General features: G+C 57.8%; 1 protein-coding gene across 4 annotated transcripts in view; it reads left to right on the forward strand.

Annotated features, from left to right (window-relative positions):
* The window catches only part of ADCY9 (adenylate cyclase 9), a 132,878-nt gene extending 127,184 nt beyond the window's left edge, over positions 1–5,694 (forward strand). For all 4 annotated transcript variants that reach the window (XM_051836275.3, XM_089321283.1, XM_051836274.3 and 1 more), the window contains exon 11: positions 1,633–5,694. In XM_051836275.3, the coding sequence (XP_051692235.2) occupies positions 1,633–2,821 (1,189 nt within the window). In that variant the 3' untranslated portion in view covers positions 2,822–5,694. The remainder of the gene's footprint in view (positions 1–1,632) is intronic.
* Positions 5,695–24,678: the final 18,984 nt, after the last annotated feature.

The raw sequence follows: 24,678 nt of genomic DNA on the forward strand, positions 1-24,678 counted from the left end.
TAAAATCTAGGAAGAATAAGTTAAATAGAGGCAAGCATAGTGGCACAGTGGGTTAAGCCGCAACTTACGGTGCTGGCATCTGGTATCAGAGTGCCAGCTGCTCCACTTCCAATTCAGCTCCCTGCTAATGCACCTGGGAAGGCAGCAGATAATGACCCAACTATCTGGGCCACTGCCACTGATGTGGGAGACCCAGATGGAGTTCCTGGCTCCTAGCTTCAACCTGGCCCAGACCTGGCCATTGCATCCATTTGAGGAGTGAACCAGTGGATGGCAGACCTCTCTCTGTCTTTATCCCTCACTGTAACTCTTTCAAATAAATAAAATAAATCTTTAAAAAAGAAAGAAAGAAAATAGGGGAAAAAACTAAAAGAAAATTCAACGAATGTTAATGGGAATTGTACCTGAATGATCCTACAATGGGTGAATCATTTTTAGATTTCTGCTTTTTTACCTAAATTTTCTATGAGTAGGTAGTGTTTTTAAACATAAAAAAAAAATCTGTATTTTTAAAAGCAAACATTAAGAGACGGGGCTCCTGGCCACTGCTCTTCAGTCCCCAGAAAGCAGCTGCCTGGCCCTGACCCCACGCAGCTGGAGAAGCTCCCAGGGAGGCAGGAGCAGTTGTGGACCAGACGGGCAGAGGTGGTTTCAGCGTCACGGGAGGAAGGTGTGGGAAGTGCCAGTGCGGTCCTAAACGTGCAGCATTTAACATGCCTCCCGGCCACACACGGAAGAACCGATCGAGCGCAGGAACACTCACTGCGTGGTTGCTCGCGCTGGACGGGCGCAGCCCCAGTGCCTGGCGGCAGGGATCTGGTGAGCCTCAGTGCATTCCTGCGTCGGAGCGCCGTGCAGCCGCGGGAGAATTACAGCACCGATTCTAGGCACGCGGGACACTTGTCTCCTGTCATCCACACTGTGTGAGCTTCTCAGTGTGTGTACTTTGCTTTTAAAAGTGCATATCTTAGGCTCTTAAAAAAAAAGTTGTATTAAAATGACCTTGGCAAAATAGAACTATCCCAGAGAAGGAGGAAATTTACTCAATCAAATTTTTATACCAGTAGAGATTTAGGGAATTGATCATAATTCTTTATAAAATTATGAGTCTTTCAGAGTAGAAATGCAAGAAGCAAATATATCAGACGTTATTAAAAATTTGCACTGTGGTTACGTAGGGAAGTGCCTTTACTCCTAGGAGACATTTACTAGACTATTAACGACTGGAGTGCTGTGATGTCAACAACTTTACTTCCACAGTGTTAAACTGTGTAAAGAAGAAAGGCAAAGAGGCAAAATATTCACAGTTGTTGAGTCTGGGGGAAGAATGTATGGTTGAGATTTAAAAAAAAAAGTTGGGGGAAAAACACATTTTAAAAAACCAAGGGGGAAAAAATAACTAGAGAGCGTTTATTGAAGAAGCCAATTATGAAAGTCAGTCTTTATCCCCCCGTGTCCTCCTCCTGCCAATCAAACAGAAACAGAAACAGGCTGCACGTCGGCCTCGGTTGCTGCAGGTTGCGACTCAAGCAAACTTTGCACGGGATGCCAGCCAGCTCGGCTGTTTCCCCACGTTCCCATAAAAAAGATGCACTCAGCAGCTGTGCCCTTTCTCGTCTTCTTGCTCTCCAGCTCCGGGAGGAGTCCGTGCAATAGCTCGCTGCTGCAGGACAGCAAGAGACCAGCCAGCCTCGTGGGCGAGGAGCTGATCCTCGTCTTCTTCCTCCTGCTCCTGCTGGTCTGGTTCCTGAACCGAGAGTTCGAAGTCAGCTACCGCCTTCACTACCACGGGGACGTGGAAGCGGATCTGCACCGCACCAAGATCCAGAGCATGCGGGACCAGGCCGACTGGCTGCTGAGGAACATCATCCCCTACCACGTGGCGGAGCAGCTGAAGGTATCCCAGACCTACTCCAAGAACCACGACAGCGGAGGGGTCATCTTTGCCAGCATCGTCAACTTCAGCGAGTTCTACGAGGAGAACTACGAGGGCGGCAAGGAGTGCTACCGGGTCCTCAACGAGCTCATCGGGGACTTCGACGAGCTGCTGAGCAAGCCAGACTACAGCAGCATCGAGAAGATCAAGACCATCGGGGCCACGTACATGGCGGCTTCGGGGCTGAACACCACGCAGTGCCAGGACAGCAGCCACCCCCAGGAGCACCTGCAGATCCTGTTCGAGTTCGCCAAGGAGATGATGCGTGTGGTGGACGACTTCAACAACAACATGCTATGGTTCAACTTCAAGCTCAGAGTCGGCTTTAACCACGGGCCCCTCACGGCGGGGGTCATCGGCACCACTAAGCTGCTGTATGACATCTGGGGGGACACCGTCAACATCGCCAGCAGGATGGACACCACAGGCGTCGAGTGCCGCATCCAGGTGAGCGAAGAGAGCTACCGTGTCCTGAGCAAGATGGGCTATGACTTCGACTACAGAGGGACGGTGAACGTCAAGGGGAAGGGCCAGATGAAGACCTACCTTTACCCCAAGTGCACGGACAACGGGGTCGTGCCGCAACACCAGCTGTCCATCTCCCCGGACATCCGCGTCCAGGTGGATGGCAGCATCGGACGGTCTCCCACGGACGAGATCGCCACCCTGGTGCCTTCTGTCCAGTATTCGGACAAGACGTCCCTGGGCTGCGAGAACGCGCAGGCCAGGGACGCGCACCCATCTTCCAAGAGGCCCTGGAAAGAGCCCATCAAAGCCGAAGAAAGGTGTCGGTTTGGCAAAGCCATAGAGAAAGATGACTGTGAAGACGTGGGGCTGGAGGAAGCCAACGAACTCACCAAGCTTGACGTTTCCAAGAGCGTGTGAGGCGGCACGGAAGCTGCCTGCGGTGCTCCGTTCGTCGAAACACAATAATATTTGTATCTGGCTGCGGTGCTGCCCAGGCCCCACGGTTCCTGTCCCTGGATGTGGTGTCACGTGGTCATTTCAGCCCCTGCCCCACTTCTGTGTGGATCACAGTTATTCAGGGTTCATTTCCATCCGTGTCTCCTCTCCTTTGCTCCCTTCCCTGGAAATCTGCCCTCCTTGGGGTCATCCATTCAGCCGTGTGGAGGAGAACAAGTGCCTTCAGGTCGGCCTTGGCCGCGAGGCTAGGACCGAGGCTGCTGGTGGACATCATGGCTTTGGCTGTCACTTGACGTTTAAAACAGAAGTTGTGGTTGAGATGTCATCTTTATTGCTTTTTCTCACGAGACACTTTTTTTTTCCTTTTGGCTCATACAACGTGTTTGAGTTTATTTTTTCCAGTGTACATAATAGCATTTCCCAGTTACCTGGCCTTTCTCTGTAAGCACACGCACACACGCACACTTGCATTTATGAATCTGATCTAAAGTGCCAGTAATTCACCGAGAGGGGCCGAGAACGGGGGTGGGGACGTGGCTGAGAGAAGCCCAGCCAGCCCCTCCTCTCCTGTACTTTCCCAGGCACCAGGGGCCACGTTGTGGGCTGCGGGTGGACCTTGTTCCCGATCCCGAGTGGTTTTGGGGTTCACCCATGCACAGGCCGAGATCTCAGACGCTAACCAGGCACTGAGCTTGTGAACCCAGGCCTCAGGTATCTCAGCCTGACTCCCGCCGAGGGAGGGTCTTCCAGTTGGGAGTGAAGGTGTTTTTCTTGGAAGCTGACGCCCAAGGGTTGCACTTATTTATTTATTTATTTATCAGGAGATGTAGTGTCTCGGGGAGGGGGTGCTGTGTCTTTCTGTGGAAGGAAATAGGCCTAGGAAAGAGGGCAGTCCACCGAGGGTGCGGCAGGCTGCCCACCCGGTGTCCGTCAGCCACCTGGGCCCAGCGCAGGTCTGGGAGGGCAGTGCTGGCGCCATCTTGGCTTCCACAAACTCGAGAACTTTCTCCCTTCTCTCCCATCCTCGGGCTAGGCAGGGCCTGTTGTTGGTGGTGCGATTTTACCTTGCGAGTTCATGGCAGCCCCTTGAGAGAAGGGATAGAGTCATCTGTGTGCAAATGAGGTGTCCAGCCAGGGGAAGGCTTTGGAGAAAGCCTGAGGAAAATCCCTTCCACCTGTGTGGCTGCTGGTCCTGTTGGGCACTCTGCTTCGTGGCGTCCGGTCAGAGCCTGTGTTGAGTCGGACTGCGCCGCGTCGTGGCCGTAGCAGGTGCTGCAGGTGCACAGCTCATGAGATGAGTGGGGCTGGCTCCCTGCCTGCTGAAGGCCGGCCCAGGCACGCCCTGTGCACGCTCTTCTCCCTGGTAGATCTCCCCCAGTTACTTCCACATCTGCCTTGTTCTCTCACCACTCCTCCTCCCCAAAGACGGGCAGAGTCTGCCGCTTCAGGCCCCGATGAAACCCCGGTTCCCGCCAGCTGGCCATCTAGGGCCATGCCAGGGCACCCGGAGCGATGGAGAACATTCTCAGTTGATTGTTAAGATTTTCCGTCAGGGTTGACTGTCAGCCTGTTGGTCTTCCAATACCGAAGAAGATGGTTGTGACAATACCTCTCGCTTCTGAAGAATGTATTCTTATAAAATACTGCAGACATTTTTTTTCTTAAGAAAACACTACCTGATGCTTTCCTTGTATGCAGGGATTGTGGGCACATTGGGGTTTTCCTCCATCAGTATTAAGGTGAGTGTCATCCTTCTTTGCCTTCCATCCACCTCCAGGCTGTGTGGCTCTGAAGGGCTGGGCGGTGGCCAGTGTCTTTGCTGTGTCGCTCCAGGTGTGCTCTCCCAGGTTCACCTCCACACACACCTCTTCCCTATCACGTTCTTCTCCTTCTCTACCACAAAGGTGTTGGCGATTCCTCACCCCGAGACCCCAAGGAGCTGCCAACTCCAGGGAGAGAAAAGGTAATTTCCGGGGGGACCTCTGACACAGGGCACCTCACCCAGCATGTTATGTGGTCTTTTCAAAGCACCCCGAGCCACCCTCAGTAACCAGGACAGATGTTCTCCCAGGCCAGGAGGCCCCTCGGGTCCTTCCCAGCTCCCTGCTCCAGAGCATACCTCAACACAGAGCCGCAGGGTCTCCACAGCGGACACACTGTGCGTCAGCCTGTTGTCACAGAACCACGAGTTGCTGGAGACAGACAGGTTCCCAGGCGGTGGGCTCACGTGCCCAGGGTGGCCGAGCCTCTTAGCAGCGCAGGGCAGGAAGCAATACCCCCGAGTGAAGACGTGTAAATAACCGCTTCCGTCGCAGTCGCTCTTCTCTGCCCCAGCTCAGATCAGAACGTTGACACACATGTATGCACACGTGCACACACGGACACACACGGTCAACAAGCACATGCCATTGTATCTACTGCACACACACGTAGAGCAGCCGTTACGAGCCCTCAGCAAGCTGGAAGAGGCCCACATCTGTGCCACGCCCGCGCACGACTCCTGCGACACTGACTCATGCCGAGACCGCACCTGCACATTTGCACATGACCTGGAGAGCCAGAGGCGGCGTGCGACCCGCTGCCGGGGCTGTGATCATTTGTAGTTCCCAAAGATATGTCTGCATTTGAATTTCCAGATTCCCGAGGCGAGCATTTTCTTGATTGGTTGTTTGGAAAATCATATCATGCCTAGAATCTGAAAATTGAATTAGCAAGAACCAACTGTTTGCATTTCCTGTATTTCCTTTGCTCTGCTCTTTGTAAATTGTTAATTCTGATAATTTGAAAAATGCATCCACTGAAGAAATGGACATTAAAATATTCTAAAATCTGAACATCCGACGCCTGGCATTTCCTCATCAGGGCCACCTCAGAGGTCGGGGCAGCCCATGCTTGCATGGTCTATGGCAGAAATAGGAAGACTGGCTTTGCCATCACATGACAAAGAACAGAATGAAGGTAACCTGTGTGTGTGTGAGTGTGTGCATGAGAGTGTGCCTATGTGTGTGACCATGTGTATGTGTGAGTGTGCGAGCATATGTGTGTTAATGGACCTATTTCCTATTGGCTAACTTTGGTTACCCGGGATTTAAAAATAAAGATTAGGCTATGGGAAAGCTTTGCTGTGACTGTCCCCTGTTTTGCTAAGAGGAGGAACTGACTGAGGAGGCAGAGTAGGCTCTCTGAGGCGACGCACCCAGGCAGTCCCTCCCGCACAGACTGCAGGTGCAACCCAGGTGCTTCTGGGCTGGAGCCCCGTGCCAGTGCTGAGGGCACCCCCAGGAATGTCCCAGAGTCAGGGAATGAGGTCTGGCTGCACGGAGGCCCTTCTGTGAGAAAGGGCACCTGGGCCCTCGAGGACTGTCATGGGAGGCGGCCTGTGTTTCACAGCAAGCTGCAGAACTTGTCATTTGTGGTTTCCCTTTTGTCTGAAATCTCCACACAAGGTTGCTTTGCCCTGCCAGGGCTTCTGTCATTGTGGCCAGCTGGAGGAGATGCCAGGAACCAGGAAGGGGAAGGCGGCTGGAGAGGAAGTGATTAAGGCGAGTGCGTATTCGCAGACGGTGCACGTGTCCACTTAAAGTCTTCCCAAGTGTTTGTTTTTAGACAGTTCCTTTGCAAACGTCCTCTTTTTGTTTTTGTTTGTTTGTTTGTTTTAATAACATGACTCCAAAGAGCTGCTCCTGAGTGTTGGAGTGAAAGCTGGGGGAGTGCTCATATCCCACTGGGCCTGCGAGTGCTGGGAAGGTGGAGGTAACCCTCCCGCGACCTCCCGCATCAGCAGCAGGGGTTCTGGACCTGGGGTGGTTTTTTTTTTCTTCTTCTTCTTACAAAGCTTTTGATAGTTTGAGGAAAGCTGTGGTTCCTGTCTCCCGAAAAATGCACAGGAAAATTAACCTCCTTGATGTTGCGTGTGGCCTCAGGAGTTGTGGACCCAAACAGAGCGCCCCTGATCCCAGCAGCCAGAGGGACAATGGCTTTGGATTGTGGCGTCCGGGTCAGGGCCCCAGGCACTCCCAGACCCTCCCTGGGAATGCATTCAACACGTAATGCTTCTGACTTTTACATTTTGGGATTTTATGAGCAAAGTATATATTTGATGAGGCAAAGAACTTTTCGGTATATAAATACAGTCAAGTTATTTCCCAAATATAAATAAAATCCAGCCAGTGTTCAATGAGTGCCTATTATGTGCCAAATAGCTCCAAAACTCCCCTGTACTAGGCCGGTCAGCTTGGTGCAATACTTGAGGGTATTTGAGAAACTCTGCTGTCCATGACGGCTTTATCAGCATGAATTCCACCAGAAAAAGAACTTCCAAGACGCCGGAAGCCACATGGGGACATCCTTGTCCTGACTGACGCTTTGGAACAGTGACGTCTCAACCGCTGGAGATTACCAGTGCTTCCTGATCGCACTCGGTCTCCGTGGAAAGAGCCGCAAGTGTGACCTGTGCAGGGACAGCGCATGCTCGTGCAGCTGGACGAGGCGCCCATTCTGCATGCCGCCTGTAAGATGGTAGATTCTACTTCTGAAGCAGCCCTCTCCTGACAGCGTGAGGGTCTCCAGGCTGAGCACAACACTGGTTTGGCAGGCGAGAGAGCCTTGTGGTGGGAGTCGTGTCCCGCGCAGCAGAGAATCCCCCCGCCCTGCCCCCGCCTCCTGTCTGGAGCTGAGGCTCGGAGGGCCCGTCTCCGCCGGTCCCATCGCAGCTGGGCGGTCCGGAGGCAGAGGCAGCCTCTGCAGCCTCCCGGAGCTGCCGTCCCTCTGCCTTCCTCTCCTCGTCGAGTAAGAGTCTTGGCCCGAGGCTGGGAGGGAGGTGAGGACCCTGTGGAGGCTCCCGTGGGCGAAGGCTTGCTCGTGCCCAGACACCCCGCGCACACACTCCCACACCCTTCCTCCTGGGGACCACCCACCTCGTGCCCCACAGCGGTCCAGCATTTTGTCTCCTCCGGAACTGCCCTCAAGGTTCTCCTGATGTAGCACTGCTTCTGCCTCAGTGGCGTGAGCCCCAAGACAGTCCTGCTCTCCACTCAGCACGCGGTCTCCACCGCGAACCCCCATGCACAGCAGGTGCACCTCGGCAGCGTGGCAGCCGGACACTTGTTTGGCTCAGAGTCAATGATCCCATGCTCACGTATGCAACTGTGCCTCCGCCGATGCGGTGTCTTCTGTCACGTCGTGACACCCAGGACACCTTGAACCTTGAACCTCACATGGCCTCCCAGAAGCGGGCCGGCAGAAGCGACCCCTCTCTAGAGACAGGTCAGAAAGCTCAGCCCAGTGCAGCCATCATTAGCCATCGTTCCCCCCCACAGCGGCGAATCGAGCACGAGCCCAAGTGAGTTCCTGTCCCTCCTCCCCTTTTCTTTGCAAGGAGAGAACAAGGAATCCAGGTGGTGGAGTTGCATGAAGTTAGTTCAGCAAGGGAACAGCCAGGAAAATGCATTTCACCTCTCTCCTTTGCTCGCTCTTACGGAGCTTCCATCAAGTGTGTTGTAGTTCAGATACCAAGTTTTAGAGTCCGAACAGAGAGGTTCTGAAACTGTCCCGCTGATTCTGCCTTCTGAAGACAGCACCCTGGAGAACCAAGCCGTCCGGAGCACTGCCAGGGAGACGCGAGGTCTGCTGCCTGCTGTGTCGTGTCCTTTCCACGAACAGAAATGGGACGCGCACCTTCGGCGGTCGCGGGGTGTTCCTTCCTCCTGCTCGCCACACAGCGAGTCGATGCTGGGTGGGTTTCCAGCCCCTCACCCAGCAGGGCAGGCTGAACTAGAAACAGGGAAAGAAAAGGCTGAAACACCCTGGGCCTGGGCCACTTCCTTGGGCTGCCATGGAGCATGGCAAGTTGGGGCTGGCGACAGTGGGACACGGCGGCTGTGGTCCCCTTGCTGTCCCCACGTGCTGCTTATCACTCTCCCCGCAGTGAGGCTGTCGTCCACGGTGCTGCCGCTTGGGGCGAACCTTCCCGGGACACGATGGCCGGGCCAGGCCCGGTCTCTAGCCCCTGGCCCCAGGCTGCTTCTCGCAGATTTCCAGACTTCTCAGGACCCCAGTCCGTGCTGCCCACCTGGCGAGCGCGGGGGTGTGGTCTGCGTTTAACGTAGAGGAACTCGTGGATTTCTGGGCACTAAGTGAAAAGCAAACAGAGCAGCTATTTTTTTTTTAAATGAGATTCGAAGCAAATATCCAGACAGTTTGGGATATCGGGATCCTCGCTCCAGAAATAATTCCAGCGGGACAAAGTGAGTCCATCGGCCGAACCCCTGGCCAGCGGTTCCGGCTCCTCCACTCGCTCTCCGCACAGGTTCTTGTCGGCTCCTCCAGCTCCATCTCCTGTACAGGCTCCCGCCTGCCTGGTCTGCCGAGGCGGCCATGCGCGGCCCCGTGCGTGACTTCCGGCGGGCGGTCTCGGGCCGGAAGTTCCCAGTGTGCACCGGGGCGTGGGGGACTGGCCGGGGCCGGTTCCTCCGAGGGGGTCGTGGCTCCCGAGCGAGCGAGCGTCGTGCCCCGCTCGTGACGCCTCTCCCGGCCCAGCCAAGGCCGAGGCCGTCCCCGCAAGCTGCCCCGGGTGCTGGGCAAGCCTGCGACCCCACAGCCTCCCGGAAAGTCGTCTGCAAGCCCCTCTGGCTTTAGCCCGGCGGGCAGCGCTCCGGCCGGACCGGCCAGCCCGGCAGCAGCAGCCCGGGCGCCGGCTCCGCGTCCTCCTCACCCCGCAGCCCGGCGTGCGGGCCAGTACCGAGCGCAGACCGCAGCCCCAGCGTCGCCTCAGCCGCCCGCCGTGGCCTTCCCTGGCCTGCGGGTCCAGCAGCCGGGGGCCTGCGCCCGTCGTGGTATCGTCTGAAGCGGACGTTTTCTCAGCCCGCACGGACAGAACATTAAATGAAGAAGTCGCAGACCGTGAATAACCGTGCCATTCCCAAAGCATGGGCGCCTCTCTCTCTCTCAGATTTATTTATTTGAAAGTCAGCTACAGAGAAGGAGTGGCAGGGAGAGAGAGAGAATCTTCCATCCACTGGTTCACTCCCCAGATGGCCACAAAAGCCAGGGCTGGGCCCATCTGAAGCCTGGAGCCTCCTCCAGGTCTCCCACGCAGGTGCAGGGGCCCAAGGACTTGGCCATCCTCTGCTGCTTTCCCAGGCCACAGCGGAGAGCTGGATCGGAAGGGGAGCAGCCGGGGAACTGGTGCCCATATGGGATGCCGGCGCTGCTGGTGGAGACTTAACCGTCTAGGCCGCAGCGCCAGAAGAGTTGTATCTCTGTATAGGTGACAAGTACAGTATCTTGAATCCATTACTACAGGCCTTAGAGCCCGTTACACATTCGAGTGTTTTACCACATGAAACAGTTTCACACTACAGACCGGAAAGAGCTGGGGAAATAATTCAAAATTCAGTGTAATTAGCTCGAATTGTGTTTTTTATTTATTCTGGGCTTGGTACAGTTTCAAGTAGAAAGTGTGCGTAACACACGTTACCAAGCAGAAAATGTTTCTCTACGAGAACGCTGAGACCTGTGGTACGCGGAGCTCACCAGGGGGTCCCCGGGGTCCCTGGGGAGCCCGGCATCTCTCTCCGCCAAGCGGCCCACCAGGGCTGGCAGGCCACCATTTCTGGTGGCTGTTCCTGGGCCCCGAGGTAGGCCCTTTCCAGGGAGGATGTGTGCAGCCCCTTCTGCTGGACCCCTCCGGGCGCCTTTGGGCTTGGATAGAATTGTCTGGAACACACAGCGTGGCTGTGTGTTTCTGAGGCCTTGGCTGCCACGTGGCGATGAGCCTCTGGCTTCAGGTGGGAACCTGTGCCAGGCACACCTGGCCAGCCGGCCCCGCGGCCCCCGCTCCAGTGGTCTCCATTCCCGATGGCCAGAAGCCGGGTGCAGCCTCTCTGCTGAGACGCCTTGGCGTCTGGTTCCAGCTCGCTCTCAGTTCAGTGGAGTCCGTTCAACACTGAGCTCATGGACAGGGCTGAGCCAAAACCTGTTTTCCTTGGACTGCTGTGAGTAAAAAACAGAAGAGAAGGGCTCATTTTTTCCAGTGATTTTTTTAAAAAGTTCATCAATAGCACAGATCCAAAGTAAGTATTTATCCACTGGCCCGGTTTCCCAGTCCTGAGAAGGGCGGCTGCCAGTTTCCTGGGTTTTTAGGGGCTACGCCGCCGAGCTCCGGTGCCCAGGAGTCGGGAAGCTCTTCCCCGTGTGGTCGGATCAGGCCCCAGCTGCCTCTCTCGGCCGCCCCGGGCAGGCAGGTGCGTGGTGCTGACTCGCAGGCACGATGCAGGGCCTGCCGCCGGTCTTTGTGTTAAGACTGGCTGCCGCTGTTTAGGAAGCGGAAGCTGGCTGCTTAGCATCGTGCCCGGAGAGGAGAGCGGGCAGGGTGGCCTTCGGATGTGCGCTCCAGCACGCGCCTTGTGCTTACGTAATTGTGTCCAGGTAGGAAAATCAATGCCCTTTCTCGTCCAGTGTCTCCTTACAACGGATGGTGCCGGGGAAGGGACACGTCAGCCAGTCGTCCCCGGGGACCCCTCAGGCCTCCCCTGGACCCTCAGGCCTCCCCTGGAGCCCAAGGGGCTGAGGCGGCCGACCTGCCAGTGCCGCAGCAGTGCTTTGAAAAACAAGACAGCAGCCTGGAAAACACACTCTCGGAGCCCAGGGGGTCTGAGAGCAAAGACTGAAACGTGGGGCCGGCGTTCTCGTCTCCTTAACGGGTACTGGGTTCAGGTTTGGTCCGTGAATTAAGTTTTCTGCGAGGCTTTTTTTCTCCAGTCACGTTTTTCCCATCGTGAGGCGCTGATGTTAGCCTCAGGATTTTCAGAAGTCTGCAGCAACGTCAGGAGTCGGCTGCCAGAGAAACCCATCCCCCGTCTCCGTCCTCCTGGCCTGCACCGCCCCGCGGTGGTTTGTGGGGGTCTCCCTGTGTCCTGGATGCGTACGCATAGACATGCGTGCACCGAGACCCCAGACAGGTCCTGAAGTCAGGCCGTCCCCCGGGACTGGAATCCTCGTGGAGCAGGGCCTCACGCTGGCCGGCGCCGGGGCACTCAGCGGTCTCCCCGCCCAGCCGCTGTCCCTTTGCTTCTGCCTGCTCACCAGTCGCCCTGGCACAGCTCCCGGGAGGAAGAGCCGAGCGCTCGCTGGTGTGAAGAGTGTGTGTGTGTGTGCGTGCGCACGCGTGTGTGCAGGCAGACAGCCGCGGGCTTGGAGCAAGCACGTACGTCTCCAGCCTCCACAGGCAGGGCCAGGGACGGGTTCTGGGCGAGCCGAAAACCTCGATGAGTGAGGGGAACCCGTCACTCCCCCGAGACTCGGGCCTGCCCGGCGTGGGCTCGTGTGTCACACCAAGGGGAGGGGACGGCCCTCCTGCTTCCTGGAACCCAGAGAGTCCTCCTTACCTCACCAAGGAGCAGGGAAAACGGGAGGCAGAGGAGGAGGAGGGAGGGGGCAGAGGAGGAGGGGGGGGGGGGGCTTTTCTGCTTTGAAAGTGGACTTGGGCCGGGCTTGCGGAGCGGTGGGTTAAGCCGCTGCCTCGGACACCTAACTCCACACTGCTTCAGTCCGGCTCCACGCCTGATTCCAGCTTCCTGCCAGTCACACTGGGCAAGGACTGGGGTCCCTGCCCACCCAGCTGGGAGACCAGGATGGAGGTCCAGGCTCCCCGCTGGGGCCTGGCCCCGCCCTGCCTGTTGTCAGTGAATCAGCTGATCAAAGATCTCGCTCGCTCCCTCTCTCTGCCACTCTACCTTTCAATAAATAAAAATAAAACTTAAAATGGATTTGACTTTTTAAAAGATTGTATGTATTTATTTGAAAGGCAGAGGGGAAAGACAGGGAGAGAGAGGGAGAGGGAGAGAGAGATATCTTCCATCTGCTGGTTCATTCCCAAAATGACAGCAATGGCTGGGGCTGGGCCATTCCGAAGCCAGGAGCCCAGAGCTCTGTCCTCCCTCAAGGGTGACAGGCACCCTGCCTCATACCAGCTGCTGGCGTCTCGGGCCGCGGCTTAACCTGCAGCCATGGCGCCGGGCCCTGGGTTTGACACTTTCAGACCGTGTTCTATATCGCGTTTTCTAATCTGAGTGAGCACGCCTTCTTTCCAGAGTGGGCTCCCCCATGGGGTTGGAAGCAAACCAACAGGAAGTGCTGGGGTTTGACTCACTTCCTCCATGGCCGGCAAGGCAGACCCCCACCCCCACCCGGGCCAGCTGGGAGCAGGGCTGGGGCCAGGGCCAGCCTAGGTCATCACTGGTTTCTGAAGATTCACGACTCAGCCCGGAAGGATGCTGCTCTCAGCCTCCCCCGAGGGGCTGGGGGATGGCGGGCTGGGGGATGGCAGGATGCGGGGGCCTCTTCCTAGCCTGCAGACACTTCCCTGGATGAACCCGACCGCCTCAGGAGCCATTCAGCCCAGGAGACGCTGAGAGCAGAGACAAGGCACGAGGGACATTGCCTCCTCCCCACCCTCGCAGGGGAAGGCGCAGGGCCCAGCATCACGGTTCAGGGTCTGGAGGGAAAGGGTCCATCCCACCGGGTCCAGCAGCCGGGCCGGGAGTAGTTGAGGTCAGGCCAGGAGAATCTTGGAGGTTGGCCCTAGGCACCGGCTCTGCAGAAGCAGGCCCTCACCACAGCAGCAGATCTTGGAATATTCCAGAAACGTTTTCTAAACTTGCGTTCTAAGGTATTCATCCTCGAGCCGGCTTCTACCATCGGCACCCTTCTGGCTGGCGGGGCACAGCCAGGCCCTTAGGGAGCTGGGGAGGGGGTGCAGAGAGAGGTCCCAGGGGCTGATGAGAGTGGTGAGCGGGCCAGGGTCACACGGTGCAAGGAGGGCCCAGGGTGCTCTGGCCAGCAGGACTGTCCCTCCGGTGTCCCAGAGAGCCCTAGGGACAGCAGAGGGAGCCAGCACCACTGGCTCAGGACCCGATGAAGGCGCGGCTGTCTGGCAGCCCGGATGCTGCAAACCTCAGTGGCTGAATTGTCTGCACACCAGCCTGGCATTTTTTTAACCTTTTTACTTTTTGTGGAGTGTAACTCACGTCGGGAAATGCGTAGCGCTGGACGTGTGGTCACATATGTCTCCACCCATGACCCAGCAGCGCTGGGGACCAGGAGCTCCACAGCCCCTCCTGTGCGGTGGTCCACGCCCCAGCACCCAAGGCCACACCCCAGCACCCGAGGCCACACCCCAGCACCCGAGGCCACGCCCCAGCACCCAAGGCCACACACCAGCACCCAAGGCCACGCCCCGGCACCCGAGGCTGCTGCTCTGACCTGGCCCATCACAGACCGCTGCTTCCTTTTTGCTTCTGGCTCCGTTCACATCCCTGGACTCACAGCAAGAAGTGGCGCTGCCTGACCTCTCTCGTGCTCCCACACGCCGGGGTGCTCCCTCCATGCTGGTGGCCAGGATTGCTTCCTCACCTTGCGCCCTGACGAAGCCACTCCTTGCCTTTGCTTGTCCATCCTGTTGGAAATAAGGTCCTGGGGGACTCTAAATTGGAGCAGACCCTAACAGAGGGCAAATTAGCAAGAGCTAGGAACATCAGGCAAAGCCCACGCCCTCCCGGGAACACAGCCTACAGAACTGCTCAGACAGGCAGGGTGCCTGCGCCCCACCACCCATCAGCACACGGAGGTCCCCCGCAGACAGGACGAGCAGCCACAAGAAGGAACAGGGGAGCCGGCCCTGGTGTGGTGAGAGCTGCAAGTTGCGTTGTTTTAAAAAGCCAAGCGCAATGCCGGCGCCGTGGCTCACTAGGCTAATCCTCCACCTAGCAGCACCAGCACACCGGGTTCTAGTCCCGGTCAGGGCGCCAGATTCTGTCCCGGTTGCCCCTCTTCCAGGCCAGCTCTCTGCTGTGGCCAGGAAGTGCAGTGAAGGATGGTCCAAGTGCTTGGGCCCTGCACCCCATGGGAGACCAGGAGAAGCACCTGGCTCCTGCCATTGGATCAGTGCGGTGCGCCGGCCACAGCACGCCGGCCGCAGCGGCCATTGGAGGGTGAACCAACGGCAAAGGAAGACCTTTCTCTCTGTCTCTCTCTCTCACTGTCCACTCTGCCTGTCAAAAAAAAAAAAAAAAAAAGCCAAGCGCAGAGTAGCGCCCCCTAGGAAAAGGAATATATTTGCTCGTATTTGCATACTGTAAGAGGAGCAGGGTGCAGAAATGGATACCATGGATTATTTATGAGAGACAAAGTGGAAGGAAGTTTATCAGTGTTCTTTGGTAATCACTGAGGTTTTTTTTTTTTTTTAAAGATTTTATTATTTATTTGAGAGAGAGAGAGGGAAAGACAGAGAGAGGTCATCCATCGGCTGGTTCATTCCTCAAATGGCTGCATGGCTGGGGCTGGGCCAGGCTGAAGCCAGCAGCCAGGAGCTTCTTCCTGGTCTCCCATGCTGGTACAGGGGCCCAAGGACTTGGGCCATCTTCTACTGCTTTCCCAGGCCATAGCAGAGAGCTGGATGGGAAGTGGAGCAACCGGGACTCAAACCAGTGCCCATACGGGATGCCGGCATTGCAGGCGGCAGCTTTACCTGCTGCGCCACAGCGCTGGCCCCTCATTGACCTACTAAAACGTCAGCTCACTGTGAGCAGGCTAGAACCCACCGACTTGTACGCGTCTCAAGGGTACATCCCACGGTGAGCATCAGCTCTCCACGAGGAAGCAGGATTGTGGAACGCATAGGCCAAGGGGGAAGCAGCGCACGTGGGGACCCAGCGGCAGCCTCCGAGATGTGACAGAGCACAGGTGCTCTGGAAGCCCCGCCCCAGCCCCTGCTTCCTTCGTCCACTCATTCATTCCTCTGCTCGCCCATCAGAGGTAGCAGAGCACCTGCTGCCGCATGAGCGAGTGTGACGCTGGGGAGACGCTGGCCACGGCAGGTGGTAGAGGCCACCAGTGCAGATGTGGACGCAGTGGTTTGGGGCCCTGGAGGTCCTTCAGGGGCCAGCTCCAGCTTCAGGAACCCTGTGTGGCCCTTCCCGCGGAGTTAGGGCTTCAGTGACCACGGGCTGGGTTTGCCCTGGCCTCTGCTGACTTCCAAAGGCTCGGGCCGGGGTGGGGGGGCTCTTCCTGCAGTGGGGACCACGGTCAGCCTCTCCCACCTGTGCTGCCCTCCCCACTGGAGGGGGCCTTGGGGGCCCAGGTGTGCTCCTCTGCACCAGCTCCTCCATCCAGAGTTGGCAACTGACCCTACAACCCCTCCCCCATCACACCCACCAAAATGCATTAAATTGAAATGTGCTGCAAGGAGCCAGCACTGCGGCATAGCAGGTAAAGCTGCCACCTACGACGCCGGCATCCATATGGGCGCCAGCCCCTGTCCCGCTGCTTCACTTCCTGTCCGGCTCCCTGCTGATGCACCTGGGACAGCAGTGGAGGATGGCCCAAGTGCTTGGGTCCCTACACCCATGAGGGAGACCTGAAAAAAGCTCCTGGCTCCTGCCGGGCCCAGCCCCAGCCATGTGGCCATTCGGGGAGCGAACCAGCAGATGGAAGACCTGTCTCTCCCTCTCTTTCTGTAACTCTGCTTTCAAATAAATAAATAAATCCAAGTAAACAAAGGAGCTACAATTACAAGGAAAAAATTCTCTCCCTGTCATGGACTCCTGGTCCCCTCCTCCATCCCAGCAACCAATGTATGAATTTTGATAATTCTTTGAAAGATTTATTTATTTGAGTTACACAGGAGAGGCAGAGAGAAAGAGAGAGGTCTTCCATCTGATGGTTCACTCCGCAACTGGCCGCAACAGCTGGAGCTGCGCCGATCCGAAGCCAAGAGCCAGGAGCTTCCTCTGGGTCTCCCGCACGGGTGCAGGGGCCCAGGGACTTAGGCATCTTCTCCTGCTCTCCCAGGCCACGGCAGAGAGCTGGAAGTGGAGCAGCCGGGTCTTCAGGCCAGGGCATTAACCCACTGCGCCACAGTGCTGGGCCTGGTAATGGTTTAAAAGTCTAGAAAATGCATTGTACAAGGTCAGTAAACAAAGGCGCAGATACCTGGAGTCATGGGAGCCAGAGCCAAGCCAGGAACGAGACCAGGGCGCGGGGGGAGCTCTGGGCCTTCAGCACGCAGGGCCCCACACCCCACTTCTCAGGACGGCTGCAGCCGACTGCCTGGGGAAGCCAGTGTTCCAGCTCCTTGGAAGAAAGCCAGGAATAAGCCTGTGGCTTAAATTCCTTAATGTTCCAGCACATTCCTTCATGTTAAGTATATACGGTTGGCTCACGCACTGAAGCTCAGAGTGCTGAGCCAAAGATTCTGCAGCTTCTTCAGAGAAACCGGAATGCTGTTGTCCCTGCCTGCGCCCCAGCTCTCTCCGGAAGTTAGGGTGAAATGTGGGGGAGCAGCCGTCATGGTGCCACCACCGGGGACGCGCATCCCCAGGTCAGGTGCGAGGCCCGGCTCCCTCCACCGCTGGGGACCCAGCTTCCTCCTCAGGCACACCCTGGGGGAGACCTGCACGGGGCTCCTGGCTCCTGGCGTGGCTTGGCCCAGGCCCGGTGTGGGCATTTGGGAAGTGAGCCAGAGAATGGAAGATTCTCCCCCCCACACACACCTTTCAAATAATCAAATGCATGCATTTTTTCATTAAGGTGGACCGTGCACAGTGTGAAGTTGACGGTTTCAGAATGCGCAGTCCAGTGGCGCCTGGTGGTTCGCAGGTCGCAGCAGTGTCACCTCCGTGGAGTGCAGCAGGCTCGCCTCACTTCCCGCCCCAGCCCGCACCCGCCCGTCTCTTCCCTCTGCGGCTGTCCCCACTCTGGGCATCTGGGCGTGTCATCATGTAGACTCGCACGCGGCCCGCGTTGCCGCACGCACACGCGCACGCACGTCGGCGACCGCCCGCGTGCCGGCATCGGCGTGGTTTTCCACCCTGCCTTTCTCCCGGGGAGACGGTGCGGTTCCCTTTCTGTGCTGAGCGTGGTTTTCCCCAGGGTCTGATCAGAAGCTGGCGACCAACGTTGGTAGAATCAACGTACTAAAGTAACATCAGGAGGGAGGAAAGGAAAGGTGGGCGACGCGGGACACCGATTTCCGGAGCAGCTCGGGTGCTCAGGGGGCCGCTCACGCACTCACGCGCGCAGGAGGGCCTCCCGTGGAGCCACGCACGCCGCACAAGAGGGAGTCGGTGGGTCTGTTGGTGTACTGCTCATCTGTTTATGTGAAGGCACAGTTACGTGTATACAACAGCCAGGGCTGGGCCAGGCTGCGGGGTCTCCACGGAGCCCCGGGCCCCGGGGCTGTGCGTGGGGTCTCCACGGAGCCCCGAGCCCCGGGGCTGTGCGTGGCGCCTCCCGCCCCCGCGCCGCCCGCGCCGTCCAGGGAGCCCGGAGACGGCGGCGGCACCTTGCAGGGCTCGTGCACAGCGCCGTGGGAAGGTCACTTTCTTTCGATGGAAAACAAAAAATTCCAAAACTTTCGAGAAATACCGACACCCAAAGTTTTCCTTCTAATTGCACCTTCGACGAACTTTGCAATGAGAGACTCCGCCCCGCGAAGGGACTCCGTCGTAGCCCGCTGGGGCCCGCGAGGGACGGCGGACCGCGGGGGAGGGAAGCGAGGCCGGCGGACCCCGCAGGAGGCGGGCGGGAGGCGGGGGCGCGCGGGGCCCTGCGGGAGGCGGGGCCGGGACCGGCGGAGAGCGTGCGGCGCTCGCGGGCGCCACCTAGCGCCGGCCGCCGCGCGCGCGCAGGGGGCCGCGCGGGACTCGGGGCCTGCGGCGGGCGGGCAGGGCGCGGGGCCGGGACGGGCGGAGCCCCCGGGCCCGCCTCCTCACGCCGCCGGGGCCCGCCTTGGACAGCGCCCAAACTGCTGCGGTTTGTTAACTTTGGCAGGCGCCGGGATCCCGAGGGAACTTTTACAGAGACCGGTATCTGGGCCCTACCCCGGGTCCATCAAGCGCGGGGCGTGCGGGACGGCTGCGCGTGCCGAGCGCCCCCGAGCCTTCGAGGGGGCTCCCTCGACTCCCCCTGCGCCGCCCCCGACCTCCGAGTCGGAGACGAAGGAGGAGGAGGAGGGGGCTTCGCGGACGGACGGCTGCCGGATCCGCGTCCCGAGCCGCTGGGTCACGGTGCACAGCTGGCCGGGATGGCCCTGGGCGCGGGGCCCGCGTCTGTCCGTCCCCCGCGCTCGCTGCCGGGACGGGCGACCCCCAGTGAGCGGGGCGGGAAGCTGCGGGGCGCCCTGAGCTCCAGCGGTCCCGCGCCCGTTCCCCGCGCCCACGGGGAGAAGGAAGCAGGGCGGAGGGCTGCGGGCACCCGGCAGGAGCAGGGGCGCCAGGGCGTGGGGGGCCTGTCCCCGGCAGGCAGGGGTGGCGGCCGTGCAGTCTCGGGTCCCGCGGCTCCAGAACCTCCTGGCACCTGCGGAACCGCCCTGCCTGTGACCCTCCATCCCCGACCCCGGGTCCGCGTCTCCCGAGAACGCGGTCAGCTCCGGGGAGGGGGCGCCGCTCAGGTGCCCGGCGCGGGTCCAGTGTGCGGGCTCTGGGTTCGGGGCTCCTCTTGCCTCCCGGAGCACGTCGGGTCTGGGGCGCGTCCTGAGCCGCCGCCCCGGCGCCTGCACCTGCGCCTCTGCGAGCGCCCTGCGCGGCTTCGCTGCGCCTCCTTCCTCAAGCGTGAAGGGAGGAGAAGGACGGGGTCGCCCTCGGTCGTGAGGACCCCGCGGTGTCCACGCACAAATGCGTGAGCGCTTTCCTCCCGCTGTCACCACGGAAGAGAATGACCACTGTTTGTCTAGGGTTTGTCTTTGAAGTATCCGCATCTAAGGGGCACAGCTGGGTAGGCGCAGCCTGCGGTGTCTGTCCCGGCTGCTCCAGTTCCCGTCCGGCTCCCTGCTAATGCGCCTGGGAAAGCAGCGGAGGATGGCACAGGTCCCTGGGCCCCTGCACCTGCGTGGAGGACCCGGAGGAAGCTCCTGGGTCCAGCCGGGTCAGCCCCAGCAATTGTGGCCACTTGGGGAGTGAACCAGCAGATGGAAGACCTCTCTGTCTTTGTTTTTCTGTTACTCCGCGTTTTGAATAAATAAATAAATCTTTAAAAATAAGCATAAGCGGCCGGCGCCGCGGCTCACTAGGCTAATCCTCCGCCTTGCGGCGCCGGCACACGGGGTTCTAGTCCTGGTCGGGGTGCCGGATTCTGTCCCGGTTGCTCCTCTTCCAGGCCAGCTCTCTGCTGTGGCCAGGGAGTGCAGTGGAGGATGGCCCAAGTGCTTGGGCCCTGCACCCCATGGGAGACCAGGATAAGTACCTGGCTTCTGCCATCGGATCAGCGCGGTGCGCCGGCCACAGCACGCCAGCCGTGGCGGCCATTGGAGGGTGAACCAACGGCAAAAGGAAGACCTTCCTCTCTGTCTCTCTCTCTCTCACTGTCCACTCTGCCTGTCAAAAAATAAATAAATAAAATAAAAAAATAAAAAAAAAGCATAAGCACCTATATCTCCAAAAAGAAGATCTATCCCACCTTTAAATTTTTCTTTTTAAGATTTATTTATTTATTTGAAAGGCAGAACAAAATCTTAAAAAGAGAGAGAGAGATCTTCCATCCACTGTTCACTCTCCAAATGGCCACAGCAGTCAGGGCTGGGTCGGGCTGAAGCCAGGAGCTGGGAGCTTCTCCAGGGTCTCCCTGTGGGCGGCAGCGGCCTGAGCACGGGGCCACCTTCAGCTGATTTCCCAGGTGCATCCCCTGCTGTGAGGTCCCGTGTCCTCCCCCAGGTTCTTACGTGGAACGGGACGGGATGTAGACGCAGGGAATGAGGTCGTTAGGGTGGGTCCTCATCCCAGCTGGTGGGTGCCCATGGGGGAGCAGACGAGGGTGCACCCAGACACCCTGAGCTCAAGGGAGGAGATGCCATCAGCAAGCCCAGGCGGCTGCAGAAGGAGCCGACCCTCAGGCACCTCGATGCTAGAACCACAGCCTCCAGACCTCGAGGAATCACGGTGTGCATGTCTGCTTCCGGCACCCAGAGAGGACCAGTGCATGCGGGCCAGGGGTGGGAGTCTGTAGCCCAGCGTGCAGGTCTCGCGCCGCCCGCTAGCTCTGTTGCCTGGCACGTCGTGCGCACACAGCTGTTCTCGGTCCCCACGGTGCCTAGGGAAGAGCCGGGCACGTCCCCAGGTTGCAGATGAGGCCTTTAGACTGCAGAGCAGGGTGGCTGGTCCAGACCAGGCGTCGGTTTCCAGAGCCCTGCTCTCGGCTTTGTCACTCATTGTCCACGTGTGAGATGCGTGGTTCAGGTGTCCAGGCTGCTGGGTCGCGACACGTGTGCCACCGCCACGGCCCGGGTACCGCGCTTCCCTCCCTCCAGAACACTGCCTCGCACACCTTCCCTGTCGGTTCCCCGGCCCTCTCCCCTACTCCCGGCAGCTGCTGAGCTGACTTCTCTCTCCGGCTCTAGAACCCTGAGTAATGCATCGTCCCGTGTGGGCGTGCTTGGCTCAGTGAGAGGCCGCGCGATCCAGACCCCTCGCTCCGTGAGTCAGGTGTAGGCTCAGCTCCTGGGGGAGGTCACACCCGGATGGGCTGCTCAGCTGCTGGTGGACATTTGGGCTTTTTCTGCTTTGGGGCTGTCACACATCAGGCTGCGGTGAACATTCACGCAGGAACCTGTGTGCGAAACACAGTGTTCTTTTCTCTTGCGTGAATACCTGGTGGAGGAACTGCCAGCTATATGGAGCGTAGATTCAACATGTTAAGAAATTTCTAGGCAGGGGTTTAGCACAGCAAAGATGACCCCCAGGACACCCACCTCCCTCATCAGGGTCCCTGGGTCCCCCTGCCAGCTCCATGGCAGACTCAGCTCCTGTTAGCACCCAGGTGGTCAGGTGATGGCCCAAGTACTTGGGTCCCTGCCACTCGTAAGGGAGACCCGGACTGAGTTCCAGGCTCCCAGCGTCAGCCTGGTCCAGTCCTGGCTTATGCAGACATTTGAGGAGCGAACCAGCAGATGGAGGGTCTTTCTGTCTCTCTGCTTTTCAAATGAATAAAAATAAATTGCCAGGCCCAGCATCATGGCATGGTGGGTAGAGCCACTGCCTGGGACGCCACATCCCATATGGGCGCTGGGTCGAGTCCTGGCTGCTCCACTTACGAAACAGCTCCCTGCTGATGGCCTGGGGAAAGCAGCCGAGGGTGGTCTAAGTGTTTGGGCCCCTGCACCCATGTGGGAGACCTGGGTGAAGCTCCTGGCCTCGGCCTGGCCCAGCCCTGGCTGTTGTGGCCATCTGGGGTGTGAATCAGTGGATGGAAGATCTCTTTGTCTTTCCTTTTCTCTCTGTAACCCTGACTTCAAAGTAAGTACATAAATCTTTTTTAAGTGCATGTATCTTAAGAAAGTAATAATAAAAGGAGTTGGCAGGCTGTGTTGCTGAGTGGTTGTGTGGGGGTGATCCTCTGCCTGGCCCATGCAGGAGGTTAGAGGGCGTGGCACACCCTGACTGCCGGCAGGTGCAGGAGCCCAGGCATCTCCCCCACCCCCGCTCCCTGCTGAAGGGCCTTATAACTGCCAGTCAGGCAGACAGCTCCGGGTGTGGCCCAGGTCCATGAGGACCACCTGGAAAGCTACCTAGGCTCCATGATCTTCAAGTTGATTGGAGAAGCGTATCAGTGCCAGTACCAGCTTTCCCTATAGAATCAGTGTTGCCCTGAGTTAGCCACGCCCCTCTGCCTGCCCTTTAAAAGTTTGAGATTGATCGTTAATAAACAGACACGTTCACAAAAACTTGTCTCTGGTGCTTCTTTTTTTTTTTTTTAATTTTATTTTATTATTTGACAGGCAGAGTGGACAGTGAGAGAGAGAGACAGAGAGAAAGGTCTTCCTTTTGCCGTTGGTTCACCCTCCAATGGCCGCCACACTGCGGCCGGTGCACCGCGCTGATCCGATGGCAGGAGCCAGGTGCTTCTCCTGGTCTCCCATGGGGTGCAGGGCCCAAGTACTTGGGCCATCCTCCACTGCACTCCCTGGCCACAGCAGAGAGCTGGCCTGGAAGAGGGGCAACCGGGACAGAATCCGGCGCCCCGACTGGGACTAGAACCCGGTGTGCCTGTGCCGCAAGGCGGAGGATTAGCCTAGTGAGCCGCGGCACCGGCCTCCGGTGCTTCTTGTCGAAGAATGCCGTCACCCCACTGTCCCGGCAGAGTGGACCTCGCAGGAGGAGCCCGCGGTTGTAACCCTTATGGTTCCACCAACAGGATGGAGTGCTGTTGCCCCACGGTGTCGCCAGCCACACTGCTTGGCACAGAAAGGTGCCTGTCTTGGTTTTCATCTGCACACCCCTTGCCTTGTGGACACATTAGCTTGAGTATCTTTTTACACATTGTCGCGTCTTCTACTCCTCTGTCTTTTGTGAAGTATTTGTCCAAGTCTTTTGCCCATCTTAGAAAATCAAGATACACGTTGCGTAATCACGTTCGCCTCTTTAAAGTGTGCACCACTTGGGGCCGGCCCTGTGGCACAGTGGGTAAAGCCGCCTGCAGGGCCGGCCCCCAAGTGGGTGTAGGTTCAGGTCCCAGCTGCTCCACTTCAGATCCGGCTCCGTGCCTACGCACCTGGAAGAGCAGAAGATGGCCCAGGGTTTGGAGTTCCAGGTTCCTGGCTTCAGCCTGACTATTGAGGCCATCTGGGGAGCGGTCCAGTGGATGGAAGATGTGTGTGTGTCTGTCTGTCTGTCTCCCTCTGTTTGCAACTCTTGCCTTTCAACTAAAGAAACAAATAATATTAAATCGTTTAAAAAGATGGTGCACGTTTTACCACTAATTCCAGAACGTTTTCATCACTCTGAGGAGAAGCACTGCACCTGTTCGCTTTTGCTATCCCATTGCCAGATGTGTGCGCCGAGAATTTCTTTTCCTTCTTTTTTTTTTTTTTTTTTTTTGACAGGCAGAGTTAGTGAGAGAGACAGAGAGAGAAAGGTCTTCTTTTTTTCCGTTGGTTCACTCCCCAAGTGGCTGCTATGACCGGCGCGTTGCCATCGGCGCCCTGGGCCGATCAGGAGCCAGGTGCCTTCTCCTGGTCTCCCATACGAGTGCAGGGGCCCAAGCACTTGGACCATCTTCTGCTTTCCCACACGCATCAGCAGGGAGCTGGATAGGAAGAGGAGCAGCTGGGACTTAAACCAGTGCCCATATGGGATGCTGGCACTGCAAGTGGAGATTTAGCCTATTACTCCACAGCACTGGCCCCATTTTTCTTTAAAAAATTTGGGCTCCTTGCTGACCCTACTTGGCCATCCCCGCAGCAGCGGTGGTCACTTTGGAAGCTGGCCGAGTGAAGGGCTTTTCAGCTTAGAACCAGCAAGATCTATGGCTCTCGCCTGGAGTCCTTCAACTCCAGGGCAGTTCTGTGTCCAGTGAGCCAACTCTTGGCTGGTGGAGCTGCCAGGGCTCTTCATAAGCTGACTTCTGCTGAAGCCCTGGCTTTCCATATAAACCAAGGCAGTGGCCTGGCCTGTTGGGTCTCCTTGATGGCAGACCACTGTGTAGAGCAGCCATTAATTGCTCTGCCACCTGTCTATGCATAGCTTCTGCCGCCCTACCTTCTCTTCCTCCTGGTTTTCATTAAAGCAGACCAGAGGAAAGGGGGTGGCTCCAGTCTAATCTTTGATGTTCTAAACCTGAAGACTGTGGTAGAATTTTGAAAAGCATTTATCCCTTTTAGGCCTCTGGGCCTTTCTCATTGAGATAACCATCATGTCTGTTAATATAAGATCATTAGAGTTTTTAACTTTTAGACATTTGTATCAATAGCATTTTACATTATCATAACTTAAAACTTAGCTCCACTTCACATCTTGACAGTAACTGTAATGTAATCCAAATAGCCTGATTAG

This window comes from Oryctolagus cuniculus, chromosome 19, assembly GCF_051225735.1.
Source record: "Oryctolagus cuniculus isolate XC-2025 breed Fujian yellow rabbit chromosome 19, ASM5122573v1, whole genome shotgun sequence".
NCBI classification, from domain to species: Eukaryota; Metazoa; Chordata; class Mammalia; order Lagomorpha; family Leporidae; genus Oryctolagus; species Oryctolagus cuniculus.